This window comes from Cucumis melo, chromosome 10 (assembly GCF_025177605.1).
Source record: "Cucumis melo cultivar AY chromosome 10, USDA_Cmelo_AY_1.0, whole genome shotgun sequence".
NCBI lineage: Eukaryota > Viridiplantae > Streptophyta > Magnoliopsida > Cucurbitales > Cucurbitaceae > Cucumis > Cucumis melo.
This window is the reverse complement of record NC_066866.1, coordinates 163,106-182,894: the sequence shown is the minus strand read 5'-3', so window position 1 is coordinate 182,894 and position 19,789 is coordinate 163,106. Positions and strand designations below refer to the sequence as shown.

Below are 19,789 nucleotides of genomic sequence, written 5' to 3'. Positions count from 1 at the left end.
TACAACTTTGTGCTTTTAGACAATATAAAAATATAACTTTGGCCATAAAAACATTTTTTTAAATATCTATTTTCTTTTGAAGATTCAGTCACTCACCTAAGCCTTTTTTTTCCTCTCTTTTTATTTTTCCTCTCTTTATCGTCTAAATCTTCTTCCCTCTCGTCGGATGGTCCTATAATGGAACTTCACCTTTTAATCCTCTAATAAAATTTCCTCTTATATAAATACTTAAATTAATATATAGGTCTTCAAACCTATTTATACTCCCCTCAAATTAGGTTAGTCTGTATTACACTTCCCTTAGTCTCGACAACTCCCATACTTATCGTGTTACACGTGTTAGTTTAGTATCATTCTTAACTCATGCTTAACTTAAACTTATCAGTTGTGTTTAGCTGACTAATTAGATTCCTCCTCGTCTAGCTCGTTACCTAATAATTGGTTAAGTGTTCGTTGCTGTCTTCCATTCTCTTTATCTTTTTGTACTTGTTGTTCCATTTCTTCACAATGCGTTGTCTAATAATTCATTCACCTTCTGCCCATTTCCTCGCGTTATATTAATACGCTTACTCGAACTTAGTTATGCTAACTTCAAAAATTAATTTACAAGAAACTCTTCTATTAGCATGTGAGTTTTACACAACTATACTAAATAAAATAAAGTGTAATTAGGGCCGTGGCAGGGACAAAGTCAGAAATGCATTTTTCATTCCATCCTCATTTAGCTCACGAAAATTTCCCCCCATTCTCCACTTAATTGGGGGTCAGGTCCCCACGAGGCCCATGGGAAAATTGGGCATCTCTGGTTAGCACTACTCCAGCCTATTAAATTTATTTGTTTCGTTGTCAACTTTTCAACCATGTCTATAACCTAGGAAAAATAAAAAGTCATTGTAAAAAAACTAGTGGGAAAAATAAGATCCAAATTATCCATGTGGATGAAAATTTTCAGAAATTTTATAAAAATTGTAACAATTACTTGAATGAAACTTTGATTGTCACTTATTTAGACTATAATCCATCATTTTTTATAATCAATTCTACAAAATATAACAAAATTATTTATACTTATTTTATTTTGATGTAGATGCGAGGTAAAAAAAACATATAAAGAAAAAAGAAAAATAATCACAAAATAATATAAAAAAATTTGCAAACTAAAAAACTTCATCTTTTGTCGGAAAATAAAATTGGTCTATGAAACTGTACAAATAGATAGAGACAATCATAACCATAAAATGAAAAAAAAAAAAAAAAAAACTTGAATTAAGCAAATATATTTAATGCTAAAAAAGTTCCCAGAAATTTGGTGGAGGACACGAAATTCTGAGGCCATCGAAACTTCAAAATTTTGATCGAAATATTCTACCATATGGAAAAAAACCAACTCAACTTTAAAACACGAATAGTAATAATATCAAATGGACCTAAATTTGTAATTTTATGTATCACATAAGTATTCATTTAACAATTTTTTAGAATACACAAATCTACTTAATACAAGATTATAAAAGTTTTTAGGGTTTGATGGGAGATATATGAAATCTAATTAAATTTTTCTTAGCAAGACGTGTATCAGATTTTAACAATACAAATTTTAAATGAGTTTCTTCACAAATTTAGAAAAGACATGCATACACAATTATAAACTACAGATTAGGAGGTTAGAGATCATCTCGCCGATAAACTGAAAAAAATCGTATTAAAAGAATCCCAACAGTGCAAACACACTACACACATAAAAAATTAAAACATTGATTATAATTAAATTCTCAAAATTCTCGTATATATTATATTCAAAATAATATAAACTATGAACAAAGAAAGAGGCTAGGAAAGGTTTCATCTTTCTATACAACTCCACGTCGCATTATTTTAGTTAAACCAAAAAAATAAAAAAATGGGAGAAACTATGAACTACTACTCCGAAACTACAGCAGTGCACTTAAACCTGTCATCTCAGTTTGTGCCGTCGAAGAATCATGCCAAAACCCATTGAACATTTCTGCAAAATTCCCATCCAAATTCTGCAGAAACACCAAATCATCCGCCGGATTCACACCCCCAACCGCCGCTTCCTCCTTTCCTCCCACCACTACATCCTCCTCGCCCATGAGTTGCTGGTCAAGGAACGACGCCGATGCCCACGATTGTCCATTCCCATCACTAGCACCCGATGCCATCTCCATGAATCTCTCGGCATCCGAGTCCTGACCGGTGAGTTTCTGGACAAGAGATCGAAACTTCGAGGCGCTGGTTTTCACCTTCATCGGACTCGAAATGTACACTACTTTGAAATCCGCCGCCGTCGATTTCTTGCTTCTCTTTGCCTGTTTTTTGCCTGTTACATTCATCGGGAATTTTCTCCTCTTTTCTTTTCCTTTTTTTCTTTTTAATTTAAATGGAGATAATCAGGGGTTTTATAATTTGAGTGATTTTGGAGTGGAAGATATATGGTGGTGGTGGGATTTATATATAAGGGTGTACGGATTGGAGAAATTTTCTTGGGAAACAAACAAACGGCGGTTTCCTGGGAATGGGTTGGGTTGGAAATTTGTAAGGGAGAAGGAAAATTCCCAAAGAAAACGAAACAAAGAGAAAATTGGAAAAGGTATAGAAGGTTCTTTCTTTCCAGATGTCCTTAAAGGACCCGTAATCTCCCACACCCAAGCGGAACAAAAGAATATATATACTATCATTTTTTTTTCCGAAGAATTATAATCTAACTTGTTTGAACCTAAATGTGGTTACATCAACTTACGCTTATGTACATGTAAAGTGTGTTGTCGATTCCCACATCTTAATTAATTCAACATTGTTGTATTGATATGTCAACTAATGTCAAATTTGTTGCAACCCATTAGCATGCATTTCGTTTATTATCCTACAACAATGCTTACTTTGACTAATATAACAAACTTGGGTGTCACTTTTATAAGCTTGAATATTAACTATGACTATCGCAGTATGAAAAAAGAAAAATCATTATTCGGTGGCGAGTCCAACGTCGATAAATATAACGATGTTTGTTATTTTTTCTTTCCTTTTTTTAGAAATCTGCCGTATATTATTATTTATGTTTATTAGAAAAGGCATATATTTATATATATTGTTTCAGAGAAGTATTTTCGATAGTTGTCGATGTTTGATGATAGACTCGAGCATTTTGTACTAAAAAAGTAATTAACAATTGTTGTGTTGTGTTGATTCATTGTCTTGAAAACAAAATTTCACACAAACTTGATATTATTAGTGGCTTTCATCCGAAACTAAGGATAACGATATTCTAAAAGTGTTTGAGTATATTTTATAATGCAACTGGACATTTTTAGATTATCCTAAGGTAAATGTTGAAATTTGGATCATATATATTAACTAAAATTTAAGGATGTTTTTTGTAATTTAACCGAACATTTTTAGATTACTCTAATACCAGCTTGAAATTTGAGTCACAAAACTTAACCAACATAATAACGATAAATAAATAAACAATTAAGTCATATGTGCAGTCTTGTTTGACTGGCCAGAGTTTGTAGATGTCAATGAACATAAGTTTAAAGACTAATTTTCTTGTCAATTGGCATTTCTTGCTATAGAAAGATTTTTAATCTACTTTTAGTTGAGGTCTGATTGTGAATAAGTTTTAATTATACTATAAAATTTTCACTTTCCTCTTAGGACCTTGTTTTTCTTTTTCTTAATTATATTTGGACATTTCCTTTCTTTTTACATGATGGATAAAGTCGGATGCAGAATAGATGATGTGAAAAATTGAAATAAACATATCCTACATTTTATGAATGTTAATAGCACTTTTTTAATCAACTATAAATCTAGGATTGTTTTGTAATAAACATCATCTACGTTATCTAATTTCTACACATTTAGTTACAATAAATTTCCATATTCATTTTAATTGAAAGACATCTTAAAATTAATTTCAAATTTTAATAATTAATTTTTTTTTTTTGAGTTGAAGGGAATCAAAAGTAAGCATAAATCAACAATTGGTATTTTAGATGTATTTTCAATCGTTTCGTTGTTTTTGTTTATTTCTTTTTAGTCATGGAAATCTTATTTTTCTTAATTTTGATTTTAAGATTATTTAAAAACATCTAAAACGACTTAAAAGATAGTTTGAGGAAAGAAAATATATATGTTGTGTATTGCATGCATTAACTATAATGTATATAGTTTGAAATTTTTATTTCGTGTTTCCTATGAAGGCAACAATAAAGAGTTGAGATCGTCAATGATGAATTTGAACATAGACAGAATTTTTGATAACTTTGCAACAAAGTTGGTAATTTTAGTGAAGGAGTCTAAATTGCCAACTACTCGACTAAATGAATTTCGAAAAATTTTATCATTTAAAATAATTTATCATAATTTCTACTACATGTTAATTAATTCCTTCTTTTTTATCCCCATGGTGTATTGACCAACCTAGCGTGTGTTGCTATATATATGATTGCCTATCATTGAAATCATCATCCCTTTGAAGATTATTTATTTGGTGTAAAAGAAAACATCGGAGTTGATGATCATTTTTATATTACTTTATCGATAATGACCTTTTCCATAAATAAATTAACAATTTAAGGACGAATTCCAGAAATAATTTAGCATATTTTATATAGAACACTCAAGCTTTAAAATGATGATCTAAACTACTTTCATTTGACCATTGTGAAAGATATACACGTATATTAAAGCTTGAAACTTAAAAGCATTAAATTAGTATAATGGTAGTTTAATTTTAAAAGTTAAATGTTATGTTCTCGAACACGACGTTGAAGAGTTATGTTATTTAACGATGCGCATATGTAAGTATATGATTTAAAAGACATCTTATTAAAATACAAAATTTGTTTATTTTCTATAATATCAATTTCAAATTCAAAGCGAAGTACCATATTCTTTATTTGGTAACATTAAATCTACCCATTTGTTGTGAGCTTTATGATCGAGCAAAACACCACAAAACTTAAACCACTACGTGCTATATGTGAATTGATCAATACATCTATTAATAGTTTCAAGTAATTATATTCTTGGTTTGATCCATACTTAACTACTTTATGAAATGTTATCATGGTTTGTTCTAAAATTTTTTGTCTTGTAATTGATGATATGAATAGACTTTATTTTATTGTTAATAAATATTTTATAATTAGAAGGAAGATTATCATATAAAATGAAGTGTAAGTTGTGTATATTCTAAAATATTGCGTAATTCTCAAAACTCAAGTTTCATCCTAAAATACTTTTAATATGGGATTCTCAATAAAAACACACAAATTATCATTATAAATATTGATGGTTCAATCATCTACAATATTATTGATTTAAATTTAAAATATCATTTTTTCTTGTATGGGTTGGTTTTTTTTTGTTCTCTTTCCAATCGAAGATCGTGTGTGCTTTATCTTCTTTTTGGAACATTAACAGAGTGACTCGATATGTTTTATGAATTCCTTTGAATTGCTTGAGAGGTCAAAAACAAAATTTTAGAAGAATCTTAACCCTTATTATTATGTATAGAACATATGGTTATAATATCTAAATTAAATAATATTAGTTACAAAATTCTAAATATATAATAAATAAGTTTTAAAACAAAATAAAATAATAATGATAATAAAATATGGATATAAATGCATTGGAAGTGGAAGATTACTCGTAGGTAAGACGATGAGAAGGCACAGTGGTCTTTCAAATTGGGAGCTGTCCTCTCCGGTCTACGTCAATTTTTGCCACCCATCTCAAAGGCCATCGCTCAGTTACGTTCTTCTCTTGTCCTTTCCATTTATAATATTTTCATGCCTATGTCCCAAAATGTCTTTTCATATACGTCCATCAAATATAACTATCATAACACACTAAATACTTCCATAATTCAACTTTCTTTTCTTTATTCCAATATAATTTAACTAGTTAAAATATATATTTAAATATTTACCAGAATTTTGCCAATTAAATACAATTACTAAAATTTAGCATTGCATATTGATGTGAGGTTGACCTATTGTGTTGATAAATAGATCCATCCCCATGTTTAGTTGGTTTACTTTGAAAAACAATGAGGGAGTGTGGAAGGCAGAATAGGTATAATGAGGTGCATTGTTGGTGGATGGGTCAGACTTCATGGTAAATGAGGTGCATTGTGGTAAAACAAATATTAAGGTGCCTTTAATCATGTTTCCAAGTGATCTCAAATCTGGTAAAAGTAATTTTAACACTTCCAAAATATATTCTATAATTTCTTTTCAAAATTTTTAATGTCTTCAAATATAACTATATATAAAAAAAACAACTTAGGAAAATAATTTGAAAATCAATTTACGGACTTTGATTTATTAATACAACAATAAAAAAAATATATATAACAAAGACAAACACATCACTGTTAATATTCATCTAAAAAAAGCATGTATTTGATCTAAATTAAATATTTAATTTATTTGTACATAACGTGCAAATTTGAAACTCCTAAGCTACAATTCTGTATAATTTTTTCAAAGTTAAGATAAGACAATGTGTTAGCAATTCTTCGATCTTACCTGTCAAAACGGTTGATTTAAAGGCAACAATATCAAGTTCATTGAAAAATGCAATCTTTGGCATGATTAGTGTATTCTTTTTTCTTTATATCTCACATGAACATCAATCGTGTGTGTATGTTTCAAACTTAATTAGTATTTTAAGCATGATTTGACTTGTGTCAGGAAGAATTATTTAAGTAGCTTATAATCAAAATTTATTTCAATTTAATTTATAATTTACAACCCAACAATTTTGTGAAATGGTTATATTAATTCATTTCGTGACATAAATTCAACAATGTTTTTTTTTTTTATTATTTTTAATTTTATTTGGAGCAAATGAATTAGTTTTATATTTGTTGAAGCAAAATTTCCAACTAAAGGCAGTAGCAAATTATTTGCAAATATTACCAGACTTCCATTCTTTATATATATAATATCCTGTCACCACAGGATCTGCCAAACTAGTTTTTATTCTCAAAATGAAAATATCTTATAAAAAGATCCAATAAAATAACATTATCACATAATAAGGAGAAAGCAAAATAGACACGAAAGCTTGAAAGCCACAATCTTGGGTCAAAAGGAAGGGTTCAAGAAATTAATAAGTTCGCTTTCAAGTTGAGAAAGAAAAAGAGAGAGAAATTATACGGTCATGCAATCACATGTTATGACCAAGAATCCCAAGGGAGAATAATGTGCCACTAATATTTGGTTCACATACAAATGGAATGCAAAGAGAGAGAGAGAGAAAAAAAAAAGCAGAATAACAAATAAACAGAACAGGACAAATACAAAAAGAAGAAAGAGAAAAATTGAACAAAATATTACAAATATTAGATAAATTGACTCATGTGTTTTTAAAATATCCTTCCATGCATTACACATCTTATTTGCTATGATATATAGTGCAAAAGAACGATACACATCGGTGAACCTTTCAAATAAACAGGAGTGAATTTTAAAGAGAATTTTCTGTTTTCTTATTTTATATATTACATTCTATTTGGCTCATTTTAACTAACATAAAATACATCTCTTATTCCTTGTAACTTTAATTTTAATTTTCTCTTTTCGAAAGTTAGATGTTTCTTCAATTACGGTTTTCATATTTACTTTAAATATTTGAATTATTATCCCATTTTTTAAAAATTGATTTTAAATTTAGAATTGTAAATAAAATTTTCATATCAAAATGTATAAACAGATAATTAAAAAGAGTATTTATACAAGTTTAATTTTTAAAGACCATAAAAAAAATGAGATGTTTATCAAGTAGGACCAAATCTTTTGGTTTTAACTTATCTTTGCTTTTTTACATCTTTTTCTTTGTTATTATTATATAACTGAACCATATGTGTATTAGAGATTTCAAGCTCTCATTTTTTCTCTATAAATATTATGATATATTAATTTGATTAGTTAAACTATGCTTAGTTTTTTTTTTCTTTCCAATAAATATATATAAGATGTGTGATAAGTCAAACTTTCAACACAAAGAAAAAAAAGAGAGAAGAACAAGGAAAGAAAGAAATAGATATTTAAGTTTTTTTTCTTGATTTTAAGCTAACGCCACATCTTCTTATTAGTAATTAAAATTAGTGTAATAGTAATAAAATTTTATAGATATATAGATCAATCATAATGAATCACAATTATAAATGTAATTTGATTATTTTTTTATTCCGTTTACTTAAAATTAATTTTGTTAAATTTACTCTTATCATTACGGTATAGATACAATAAATGTGTTAAAATTTATAATTTTTCTCTAAAATTGTAACAATAATAGTAATTATAACCCAAACCATAAACAGTAACACAGTACACCAATTTTCAAACGAAATCAAATTTATCACCACTCGTCAATCGAATTGCAGCTAAGCTTATGGGTTTGGAAGTCGATCTCATGTGTTAGTATAGATACAATATGCAAGTAAAGAATACTAAACGTAATTCAATGAAACTCACTTTTTAAAATACTATTGATTTATTTCTATTGAACGGGGTAATATTTGACCTAATTGTCTCATTTTGGTGTTTCTTTACTGCACTAGTGTATACACCAGAGTTCGTTTGTTTCGTAAGTGTTGCCACGAAGAAGTTTTAACAAACAATTAATATATTTATTTGTATTTGCATGATTTAACTTTTCAAAAGAATTTAAAGAACTTTAAAACCCACATAATATATGTTTTTTAAATATACCTTCATACACGAAAGTGAATCGAACCACAACTTCCGCCATCCATCAAATTCAACTATTCCTAATTCAGAGAAAATGGTCAATCTTGGAAGGGACATTTCTTATCCTATCCCTAAAATAATCTCCATATCCCTATATTATACAGTTCTCTCAAATTAAAAGAAAGAAAGAAAGAAGGAAGTTGATATTTCATGATGTCCGGGAAATAATTCTTCCAGGGCAAGGTAATGTGAACCTTGAAATAAACGTAATGCCCAAGCCCATTTCCCTTCTCTAAACCCCTGAGCCAAACCGCTTCTTAGAGACATAATCCATCAGTTATTAGGCGGCTACATTTGGGTCCATCACATATTAATTAGATCTAATTAAGTTGGAAATATCTTTTGTATAGACCTACACAATCTAAAATAAATAGGCATCACAATCAACAAAATAATTCCCAAATATATGTATCTAGATCTACAACACTCCTGTTAAATTGCTCATGCCTCTGCCTCTCACTCATTTAGTAATGTTTCAGTTTCTTGTTTCTATATTGTAATAAACATAATTCTTACTTGTTTTTTGCATCTCATTTTCTAAATACGTTTTCAAAATTAGGTAGATACTTTGAAAATAACAAAATGGAAAAATTGCACAAAACTATGGAATACTATATGGGGTTGGTTACAATAACAACAACTACCAATTTAATCAATTATCCCGTAAAGTTTATTATTGGTTGCAATCAACCTTTTTGCTAAATCAATTTTTATTTATATTAATATTCACGTCGATGAAAAGGGCAAAACTTGTCTTATTAGCAGAAGACGAAAATTGCAGGAGGGAGATTTGCCTTGAAACTATTTTAGATTTTAGGTTTAAAATTTAATTAGGTGAATCATACCAGAGAGAGATTTACCAAGGAAAATAGGAAGGTGAGGAGACCAAATTTTTAGACTTGATTTTGGACTTTAATGCCCCCGCCACAGATCATTTATCACTTGATAATCCCTTTTCGTTAAGCTATCATCAATTTTTGACGATGTCCCAACAAATTTGGGAATTTGCTCTCAAAGCTCCTCGACCTTCCCTGATTGTGTTTGTCTCGTGATGAAAGGTCAAGAAGACCTTGACTGAATGGATTAAAATTTAAGAACTCTTTGAATTTTTTTCATTCATATTTTTAAATAAACCATAATGTACACACGGAGAAGCGGTAGTACATATGTGTGAAATGCATGAACCATAAATTCATTTTTTAAAAGAATAAAAGCAAAAATATGATAAACATTTCACTTATGTTGGAATGTCAACAATATTTTTTAAACTCAAAATTTATCAAATTTCATTCAACCGTTCATCGAACAACTATATAGTGGTAAAAAGTTTTATTTACCAATAACTAAAAGAAGAAAAATGTACAAAAATAAGTTTTTTTAGTTCGTAGATAAATACAAACTTGAAACGCACCTCACACGAGATTGATGATGAAAGCGGTAGGTTGTATTCAAGAGTTTCATTTATAGTTTAGAAAAAAATTCAACATGGAAGGATCACATACTTTTCATTTCTTGGAATGAAAACGTGCATTTTAGTTAGCTTTTAGACTTCTAAAATCATCTTAATTTTGATCTAAAGATCTTTATTTCGATTCAAAGATTTGGTCGCTTCACTTGCATAAATTTTTTCATCTCAAAGACTTCTATGTTGATAAATTATAAGTGACATTGATAGACTTTACTAGATTTTACTACATTTCAAGTTCTTTTGATTTTAATTCAGTTTATTGGTTTCAAAAGGTTAAATTCTATCTTTTATTTAAATTTTGTTTTAGTATAATCAATAAGTTTCAAGATTCACCCTTTTAATCTTGATTTATCACTAAATACTTATCTTTCATCGTCTATAAATTCTAATTCCTATTGATATTTCATTGCTGTTGTTATTATTTGACTTCATAGTTAATTTTCTTTGAAAGGATTCAATTAAGGTAGGGAAGAGCAAGGACACAAAGGTTAACTCTTCATTCTAATATTTTTTATACTTAAAAAAAGGGATATAAATCGGCTAATCATTCGATTGGAACAAAATTCATTTCCCTCTACGTTGCATTATGCTACAAATAGGCCAAAAGAAGAAAACAATTTTGGGTGGTTCCAAACTGAGTGACCCAGATGATTGGTCAAACTGTAAAGCGAGCGGGCACTGGTGTGTCTGTGTTTTCAAATTCAGTCCCATGGCTAAAATTAGTAGATCACTGACATTGCTGCAACAGAAGCTAGCGTAGAAAAATCCCCCCCCCCCCCCCCCCAAAAAAAAAACAATTATAAAATGTCAAACCCACCGACCTTCATCAACACACACAGAATTAGAAAAAGGTGGAGAAGGTAATAATTGGGCATTGGAAAGTTGAAGATTTCCACGCAATAAAGTAAAAAAGGGGGTTTTTGAGATTGGGTTGGCAGTTGACACACAGCCGAACGAAACGTCCCTCTCTTCCCCTCACCTTTCCCACACTTGAATCCGGTAATACACAAGCGCCACCTCAATTCCCCCACCATCTTCGTCATCTAAACTTCTTCTACTGCCTTTACTTTGCTTCACCTCCCACTTTAACACAGCCCTCATCTGTAAGCAAGCGCTTCCTTGCTGATTATTTACTGCAACTGTTTTTGATTTCTCACCCAACTGCGTTATTTGGGAAGGGGGGCTTCCAATTTTTCCAATTCAACTAATTTATCCAACTGGGTCTCGCTAGTTTGCGGTCAAATACGTGCAGCCAATTCCTGATATGCCACTTTGACTAGTTTTGGGCGAGTTTGACACCTGGGATATTGTTAGCATCTGCCGAGTTTTGTGTTTTTTCGACTGCTTACCGCTGTTTGGCTCTTAAGGGGTGATGTAGTTACAGGGGGCAATCTGAATCATTTAGGTAATTTTAATTTAATGTCGTTTCTGAGTTGATGGTAACCGAGGTATACTTTGCTTGTCAGCTCGATTGATTTCCTGTTGATTAGGATCGTTATGTGAATTTGATCTCTTTGGTTGTCTGGGCTGGCGTTGAGTTCCATGACTCAAAAGATTGTAGATAACATCGTGGTGATCCTGTAGCTTGGTAGTTTTTACAATTCAATTGCTGTTTCGTTGGCTTCCTTTTCATGACTGATGCTGGATATTTCCTCTCTTCGAGGCCTCTTCCTATTTTTTCCTGACATCATCGGTTGCAATGCATATATCTGAATCTCATGCGAGCATTTACTTATACTCGACTAGCTGAGATTTTGGGGCTTTTGAATTTGATGTCTTAGACTGATCTTCATGATGGTCCTAGGGCTAGTGGACCAGGCGAGTTGAGAAAGAAATGAGAAGAAAGTGGCAAGCGGGATGTCAGGTTTCGTTTCAGAGATATCCATTTGTAACCAACTGTAAGTTCCTTCCTTACGTTTGCTCATGGCTGCTCCGAGTTGTGATTTCAAAAGTTAGAATTTCATCTTTGTGGTCTGGTAAAACCTTATAATTAGTCCCTGTAATTATAAAATCCCCCTAAATAGACCAAAGAGTTTTATTAAACCCTAAAGATAGAATTCTGACTTTTAAACCGTAGGGACGAACTTTGTAATTTTAACGTTCTATTTTAATCTCCAGTTGTAAACAACAAGGTAACCGCATTCTGTATCCAGATTACCTTAATCCAACTTAGTGGATGTAAGTTCCTGCGGAGGCCACAGTTTTCTATTCATACCATTAAAGAAAAAGGAATACTTGTTCACCTTTCCTACCCGCCTCTAACAACAACTAATAATTACTACTGTTCTGGGTGGAAATTCTGCTAAGATAAAGACACAAACACTCACACTTACTTGGTATACATGCCCTCTTTTATTGGATAGTAATTTGTTGAACTCTTGATGCAGAAACTGTGCTTCAGAGTCCTATTAACAAGAGGCCAAACAGTTGCTTGTAACTTTCTATACTGGAACCTCTAGTAAGGTGAATTATATTTGATTTCTGGTTTTGTGTCCTCTCATAAGTTTCTTTACCTCTGTTTTCTTCCCCTGTAATGAGTGAACAAACCTTGTAAGTTCATTTGTTTGTAATTCAATTATCTTAGTCTCACACACACACTCAAGCATTCACACGACATTGCGGCGATTCAACTTGAAATTCTCCCGTCATGGTCTTGTATAAAGTCTCAGTGTTAGTACCATGTACCCATATAGTTTGTTTCAAATGACTTTGCAGTCATTACGTTAAAAGATCCTTTGGAAATTTTAGAATACATGAACAGTGTTGTCCTTTACAATCATACTGCCACAGCACTTCCCATACAGTGATGCCCTTGGTTTCCTTATCTTGCAGTATTATAGAGAACCTCAAAGTATATGCCATGACCGATGTCAGTCCAAGGACTGATATCTCTACTGATGTCGACACCGATGACAAACACCAGAGGGTAATGTCTTTCATATTTGACTGATATGCTCTCCTGTACATCTCTTTTCATGTACATGATTTATATTATTACGCTTTAGGTAGGGGATAGGATTTTGTTTAGGTTGTAACAGTTGGCACTGTTGATTTTTTCTCTAAACTGCATAGTTTTGTTAATACTCTGACTCATCTTTAGTTCCTGAGAGAAGTGTTGATGATGTATTTCTACCCTTATATATATATTTCATCTCCCACATTTACAGCTTGATATGCTTCAACGGAATGCTGTGGCTTCTGATTCCAGTGATCGAACGAAAGATAAGTCTGATCAGAAGGTTGTACCCGTACATTAGTTATGTAATTGACATCCAAGATACATCTTCTTGGCTATGATGACCTTGTGTGACAAAAATGGATTATTATATTTTTTACTTTTCAGACTCTACGCAGGCTTGCACAGAATCGTGAAGCTGCAAGGAAAAGCCGACTGCGAAAAAAAGTATGGCTCTATATTTTGTTTCCTGCTTTTATTACAATTCTGACACGCATGTTGTTTAGTTCAGAAAAGAAGAGTTTAATTAATAAAGTAGTAAAATTTAATGTATGAAGGCATCTCATTAAATTGGACTACAATCTTTTCCTGTTGTTAAAACAAAAAAAGAAAAAAGAAAAAAGAAAAACAAAAAGATGATAACTTTCACCTAAATAACTTCAATGACCTTCCTTGACCTAGATTTGTTCTATAGGTTGTATAACTGTGTCCTTTGAGTTCTAAGGAGACAAGAACTAAAGTTTGGTGGATGAACCACTGCCTTTTGGCTAGAGCGTGATTAATGGTTCAATGGACCCTAGGTCTAGTGGCTGTAGATTCTTGCCAATTTTGTACTGCTGGGATGGTCGCATGGCGGTCTGACAGTCCTAAATAACTTCATAGATCCTAAATGTCATGTTAAAGCTGAAGCAAAAGAATGCACTTGATCTTTATCTTATTTATCACTGTTGATGAAAGTAATACTTGGTTTAGAAGCTTTCAGTTTTATTAGCACTATGTTGTCCTATACTCTTTATGAAATGACAACTTAAAGCATAGTCTTATGTAAAAATATCAAGTGAAATTTAAGAGTTCCTGCACTTCTAGTCCCTTTCAGTCCAAATGTCACTGCACTTCCAATTAGTGAATTGTCAACCGTGGTCTCCCACCTTATCTAGAGTATTTGGATCACCTACTTTTGCTGACCTCCTGTAAAATGATTTTAGTTTCTTGAAGTAATTGTGACTCCACATGTCCTTACAAAGGGAAGGCAAAGGAGAATTGTTACTAATGTAAGAAGAATAGAGGTTAATTCAGTAATTATTTAATATTCTAAGTTAATTTCCTTTTTATCCCACTAGTAATAAAACTATATAAATAGGAGTATTCTCCTCTTGAATGAATACATTATTCATTCTAATAAAAGATTCACAATCTTGGAGGATTTCTCCTAGAGACTACATAGGCTACATCAACTTGGTATGAGAGCCGCTTGAGCCAACATTAGTTACCGCCGGTGGAAGTTTGGAAAACTCTTGCTAATACTGATCACGAGAGAGAGCTTTGAGTGCGGTGCTTGTTGCCAAACAAGTCACATCTATTTAGGGGGAACCCTTAAAATTCCAAGAAAGAAAGAAGAAACCAAAAATTTTTCAAAATATGAACTCGATCAAAGAAAATATCCAAGAAAAAATGCAGCACAGTTTGTATAGACAAGAAAATCAACAAAAACAGTGCTGGAGTTCTGACTCAAATGATTCCAAAGAAGAATTTCAACATGCTAATTTTACCCATGTTTGATTTTCTCAAAGTCATTCCCAACATTGGAACTTCGATTCTAGTGGGTCTGACGATGTATCTAAGGCAGTTGGGGACAGAGAGAGAACAATAATATTGAAAAAGGGCCAAATGATGCAATAAAACCCAATTTTCAAGAAATCAACACAAAGATTGAGAGTTAGATGAATTAGAGAATTGTAAAAAATCATAAAAAAATGGATTTTTACTACCCAAGAAGAATATCCGGGACTCAAAATTACTCTTTTAGTTATGAAACATGACCACGAAAGGTTGATTTAAGAAAATAAGTGATAAGTCCTACACTCACTATGAGATTGAAACATATATCCAACAAAATGACTACTTTGATCCCATAGCATTCAAGGAAAAAAGGAAAACAACCAAAGAAATCCAATGTTCATCGGAGAAAATGACTCAACATATTGAAGAAGAGTTCAAGCAAGAATTGACTTTGTATACTAAAGAAGAAACAAAGGAATCTTAGTTAGAAACTTTTCAAATAGAAACTCGAAGATAAATTTGGAGAAAATCTTGTTGAGACTCATGTAGTTGACAAAGGTGATTGGGGAAAAATTCATTCGATGAAGTAGAAGATTAAAAAAGAAGAAATTAAAAATGTTAATTTGGAAGTAGTCTTAGAGTGAAAAGAAAAATCCAACGAAGAAAATGGAAAAGTGGTATTGAACATCAATACTCTAAATGTCGAGGCAGGAATCAAAGAATCAACCAAGAATGACATACCAATTGAGTTGGAAATTGATTACCACAACGTGAAAAAACTTGAAGCAAAGGATGAAGAAAATGTGATTTTTGAAGGGTTCTCGTTGGAAGCTAATTCTTTTATAATTGATCCTTTGAATATGGTTTTGAATGAGCATGAAGGAAACATCTTTTTCAGGTTTACTGCTGATGGAGAGGTTCATCTTTTGGTGGCAATATTGGATTTTTTATCTCGAATTTATTCCTTTCATCATAATATTTTTATTCAAAACGTAGGAGGTTGGTTTGGTCATACTCCATTGAACAAGTTTATTTCATTCATTGTTTGCTTCGTAATTCTTTTTCTTTTTAAAACTCGAGGACGAGTTTTCTTTTTGGTGGGGCATCATTCGAATGGGGTTAATTGGGTAATTAATTAATATTCTAAGTTAATTTTCTTTGCCCCCACTTGTCATAAAACTCTACAAATTTTCCCTTTTGTATGAAACATATAATTTTTTATTATATAATTCATTCTAATAAAAGATTCACAATCTTGGTTCTTGAAAAATTTCTCCTAGAGACTACTTAGGCTACATTAGTTACATTATTGACATTATGAACTCTGGCATGTCCACCATCATAAACTTCATCTTCTTTGTACTGCGTAAGATTAATGCCTCTTTCTTTATCTCTTCCTAAGTACACAGCTCCCTCTTCCTCATCATTAATTTTAAGACTTCATTCCTGCCATGATTCTTGTCTTGTATTTTTGGCTAACTTTGATGCCTTTGAGGATATTTATTTGATTGAACGTCCTGATCACATGAGCAACAACTTAATATTAGCATATTAAGGACGTTCACATGAGCAACAGCTTAATATTAGCATATTAGGGCATCTGATGAGAGCTGTTTTCTACTACTTTGGTTCCCTTATACCATGGCTTTCGTACCTCTGGGTTCTTTTTTTTTTTAGAAAATTATATATAATGAAAGCTGGTCTATAACCTTATCAATGATCTCAGTAATTAAGAAAACTTGGTTATTTCAAATTTACTAATGAGTCTCACTGAATCCGACTTGTTCCCTGATCTTATCTCTATGCAGGCTTATGTCCAACAGCTGGAGAGTAGTCGTTTAAAGTTGACCCAACTAGAACAGGAGCTTCAGCGGGCACGGCAGCAGGTTGCCTGCATTTCCTTTTCATGACTGTTACTTACCATATATTGTGATTCGCTTTTGTTCTCTACCGCTCAAGTTTGCATCTCTTTAAATTTCTATAAACTGTGTCCCTCTGTTTAGGGAATTTTCATATCAAGCTCAGGAGATCAGGCCCATTCAATGGCTGGAAATGGTATTTTAACTATCTTGAATTATGATATTTACTTTCAAAAGACAACCTGAAATTTGAGATATGACTATGTTAGTCTGTGAGAGACATTGTAATCTGACATTATTATTAGCCCAACTCAGTTTCATTTATCTCCTGCATCATAATTAATATCTGCAAAGTACCCCAGATTATGTACCTGAACAATTTTTTGGCAGTAAGTGTGTTTTCTTTTAGCTATCTTTTCAGTTTGAAGTTGAATAGCATCAGCTACTCCACATTTGCAGGGGCCATGGCATTTGATGTGGAATATGCCCGTTGGTTGGAAGAACAAAACAAGCAAATCAATGAACTGAGAGCAGCAGTTAATTCTCATGCCAGTGATACTGAACTTCGAATGATTGTGGATGGCATCTTGGCTCATTATGATGAAGTTTTTCGGCTAAAGGGTGTCGCTGCAAAGGCTGATGTTTTTCATTTATTGTCTGGCATGTGGAAAACTCCTGCTGAAAGATGTTTTTTGTGGCTTGGTGGTTTCCGTTCATCAGAACTTCTAAAGGTGTGGTCATTTTGTTTCGTCATAGTTCATACTTCCCATGGTGTGGGGCAGTTCTGAAAAATCTCTATAGTTGGGAACCACACAAAGGAGGGAAAGTACTCTAAGATACTTAATGAAGAACGAGGGGAACTGCATAGAACAACAAATAAGTATATGAAGAGGATATGATGTGAACTTTTGCTAGTAATATTTTTCATCGATCAGTTTTTGCTTCTTAAGTTAATTATCATGCTGGCGATAGGAATATAGAATATGCTATATGTCTAACACAAAATATTGAACTGCTTTAACTGATGTTTTGATGTTGCTACCAGTATGAACTAGAGCTCTGAGTTTTAAGCACTACTAAAACTGCCGTCTGCAGCTTCTTGTCAATCAATTGGAGCCCCTCACAGAACAGCAGTTGATGGGCATATCCAACTTGCAGCAGTCCTCACAACAGACTGAAGATGCATTGTCACAAGGCATGGAAGCATTGCAACAATCATTGGCTGAGACGTTATCCAGTGGATCTCTTGGCTCCTCAAATACATCTGGCAATGTGGCAAACTATATGGGTCAAATGGCCACGGCCATGGGTAAACTTGGGACCCTTGAGGGTTTTATTCGCCAGGTATGCATAACAAATTTTCTTAAACTTATCTCCCAGCACCCGCAAAGAGAAGAAAATGCATTTTGCCATTTATCTTTCCGTGGAGTTCTCGGTTGGGAACCCATCTTTTCTTGCATATGCTGTTCAAATCTAGATTTAGATCTCATATTCAGGTGCTTACTCATATGTTCTCTAAGAAATTTGAGTTCGAGCTTTAGACTATCTGTGTATATTTCCATTCTGCTTCACATTCACTTATGAACCAAAAACTCCTTCCATTCTAGTGCTTTCTAAAGATTTTTTCTCCCTTTCCTTGTTTGGGATTTTGGGGCTAAAAAAATTACCAGGCTGACAATCTACGACAACAAACACTACAACAAATGCATCGAATTTTGACAACTCGTCAGTCAGCTCGTGCACTTCTTGCAATTCATGATTACTTCTCCAGACTGCGAGCCCTTAGCTCTCTCTGGCTTGCTCGCCCAAAAGAGTGAATAGCTTTTTGATTTTTCCTCAAGTATATTGACAAAAGCACTAGATTAACGATTTAACAATTGCGTGAGTCCTCAATTTTCATTGGTGTGCATGATTATATGTTATCAATCTTGTGATGTTCTAGAGATGCTACTTGTAATAAGCTGTATGTACCTGTATTTTATTTAAAGGAAGTCCCCCACCCTTTTTCTTTAATTTTTTTTTGATAGAAAACAATTTTATCCTCGAGGAATCTATAGATGGTAGAATGTCCAGAGGAAGATAGTTACAAAAGTGTCTAGAGAAACATACTAGGTTCTACAGAAGAAATTACTGCACACCTTTTTGCCATGTTTTCCCCGTATTACTGAAATCTAAGGTATGCATAACATACAGTTTCTTTTCTTTCCTCCATTAATTATAACCGTAAGAGTCAAAACACACATAGGGGAGAGGGTGAGGAGGGAGTGAGTCACTAGATTGCGAACTTTAGGGGTGAGGGGAGACTGGTGCATCATCTCAAAATATGCTCCTCGAATTCTCCTTGCTTTGTCAATTTAGTGCATGTTGTAGAGTAGTCCTTGCTTTGTCAATTTCGTGCATGCTGTAGAGTAGTTTCTTGCTTGATCAATTTAGTGCATGCTGTAGAGTAGTTTCGAAATTATTAGAATTACTTTTATCATAATTTTGAAATTATTAAAATTATTTTTATCATTGTTAAAATTAAATTATTAAAATTACTTTTATCATGTTTAGATTCCTCTTTAAGCTATTTTTACGGCTTAAAATTGATTTAATATTAACCGTATACTTACAATTACAATTTTCACAAAATCAAAATTTATTTTGAATTAATAGTAATATGTGATTTCGAAAATGAAATCAAAATCACTGTAAAAAGTGCCTTTAAATTGGCTCTATTAGACACCCCAATCGTTACAATGAAGTTAGAGCTCTTATCCAAACCTAAAAATTATATTTAATCCAATCAAATCAATGGCTTTTGTGCATTCTTCACACACCACAATTAAGATAATAGTTTTCGTTCTACTTTTCTCTCTCTATATATAAATAGAGACCACAGTCCCTTTTCAAGTTATATAATGTATAGAACTTATACAAATGGCAGTGATGAATG

At 32.1% G+C, this 19,789-nt stretch overlaps 2 protein-coding genes and 1 non-coding gene across 5 annotated transcripts; 2 read left to right on the top strand and 1 right to left on the bottom strand.

The window, feature by feature from the left end:
* Positions 1-1,739: 1,739 nt before the first annotated feature.
* Positions 1,740-2,657, bottom strand: LOC103489524 (sigma factor binding protein 1, chloroplastic-like). The gene has a single exon (XM_017044732.2). The coding sequence runs from the start codon at positions 2,352-2,354 to the stop codon at positions 1,932-1,934; it is 423 nt and encodes a 140-aa protein (XP_016900221.2). The 5' UTR covers positions 2,355-2,657; the 3' UTR covers positions 1,740-1,931.
* An 8,388-nt stretch (positions 2,658-11,045) lies between these two features.
* On the top strand, positions 11,046-18,867 carry LOC103489525 (transcription factor TGA2.2). Of its 3 annotated transcripts, XM_051090958.1 has the most exons (12): positions 11,046-11,665; positions 11,751-11,848; positions 12,065-12,158; positions 12,648-12,723; positions 13,093-13,186; positions 13,428-13,499; positions 13,604-13,663; positions 16,804-16,881; positions 16,999-17,050; positions 17,314-17,585; positions 17,950-18,198; positions 18,525-18,867. In XM_051090958.1, exons 5-12 carry the CDS (start codon positions 13,121-13,123, stop codon positions 18,669-18,671), a joined length of 996 nt encoding a protein of 331 aa, XP_050946915.1. In that variant the 5' UTR covers positions 11,046-11,665; positions 11,751-11,848; positions 12,065-12,158; positions 12,648-12,723; positions 13,093-13,120; the 3' UTR covers positions 18,672-18,867. The 3 variants fall into 3 exon arrangements, with proteins under 3 accessions (XP_050946915.1, XP_008446973.1, XP_008446976.1); XM_008448751.3 differs by lacking the exon at positions 11,751-11,848; XM_008448754.3 differs by lacking the exon at positions 11,751-11,848 and having other exon boundaries at positions 12,042-12,158.
* LOC127151527 (small nucleolar RNA U3) lies at positions 13,879-14,083 on the top strand. The gene has a single exon (XR_007824576.1). It is a non-coding gene; the product is annotated as a small nucleolar RNA U3 (small nucleolar RNA).
* Positions 18,868-19,789: the final 922 nt, after the last annotated feature.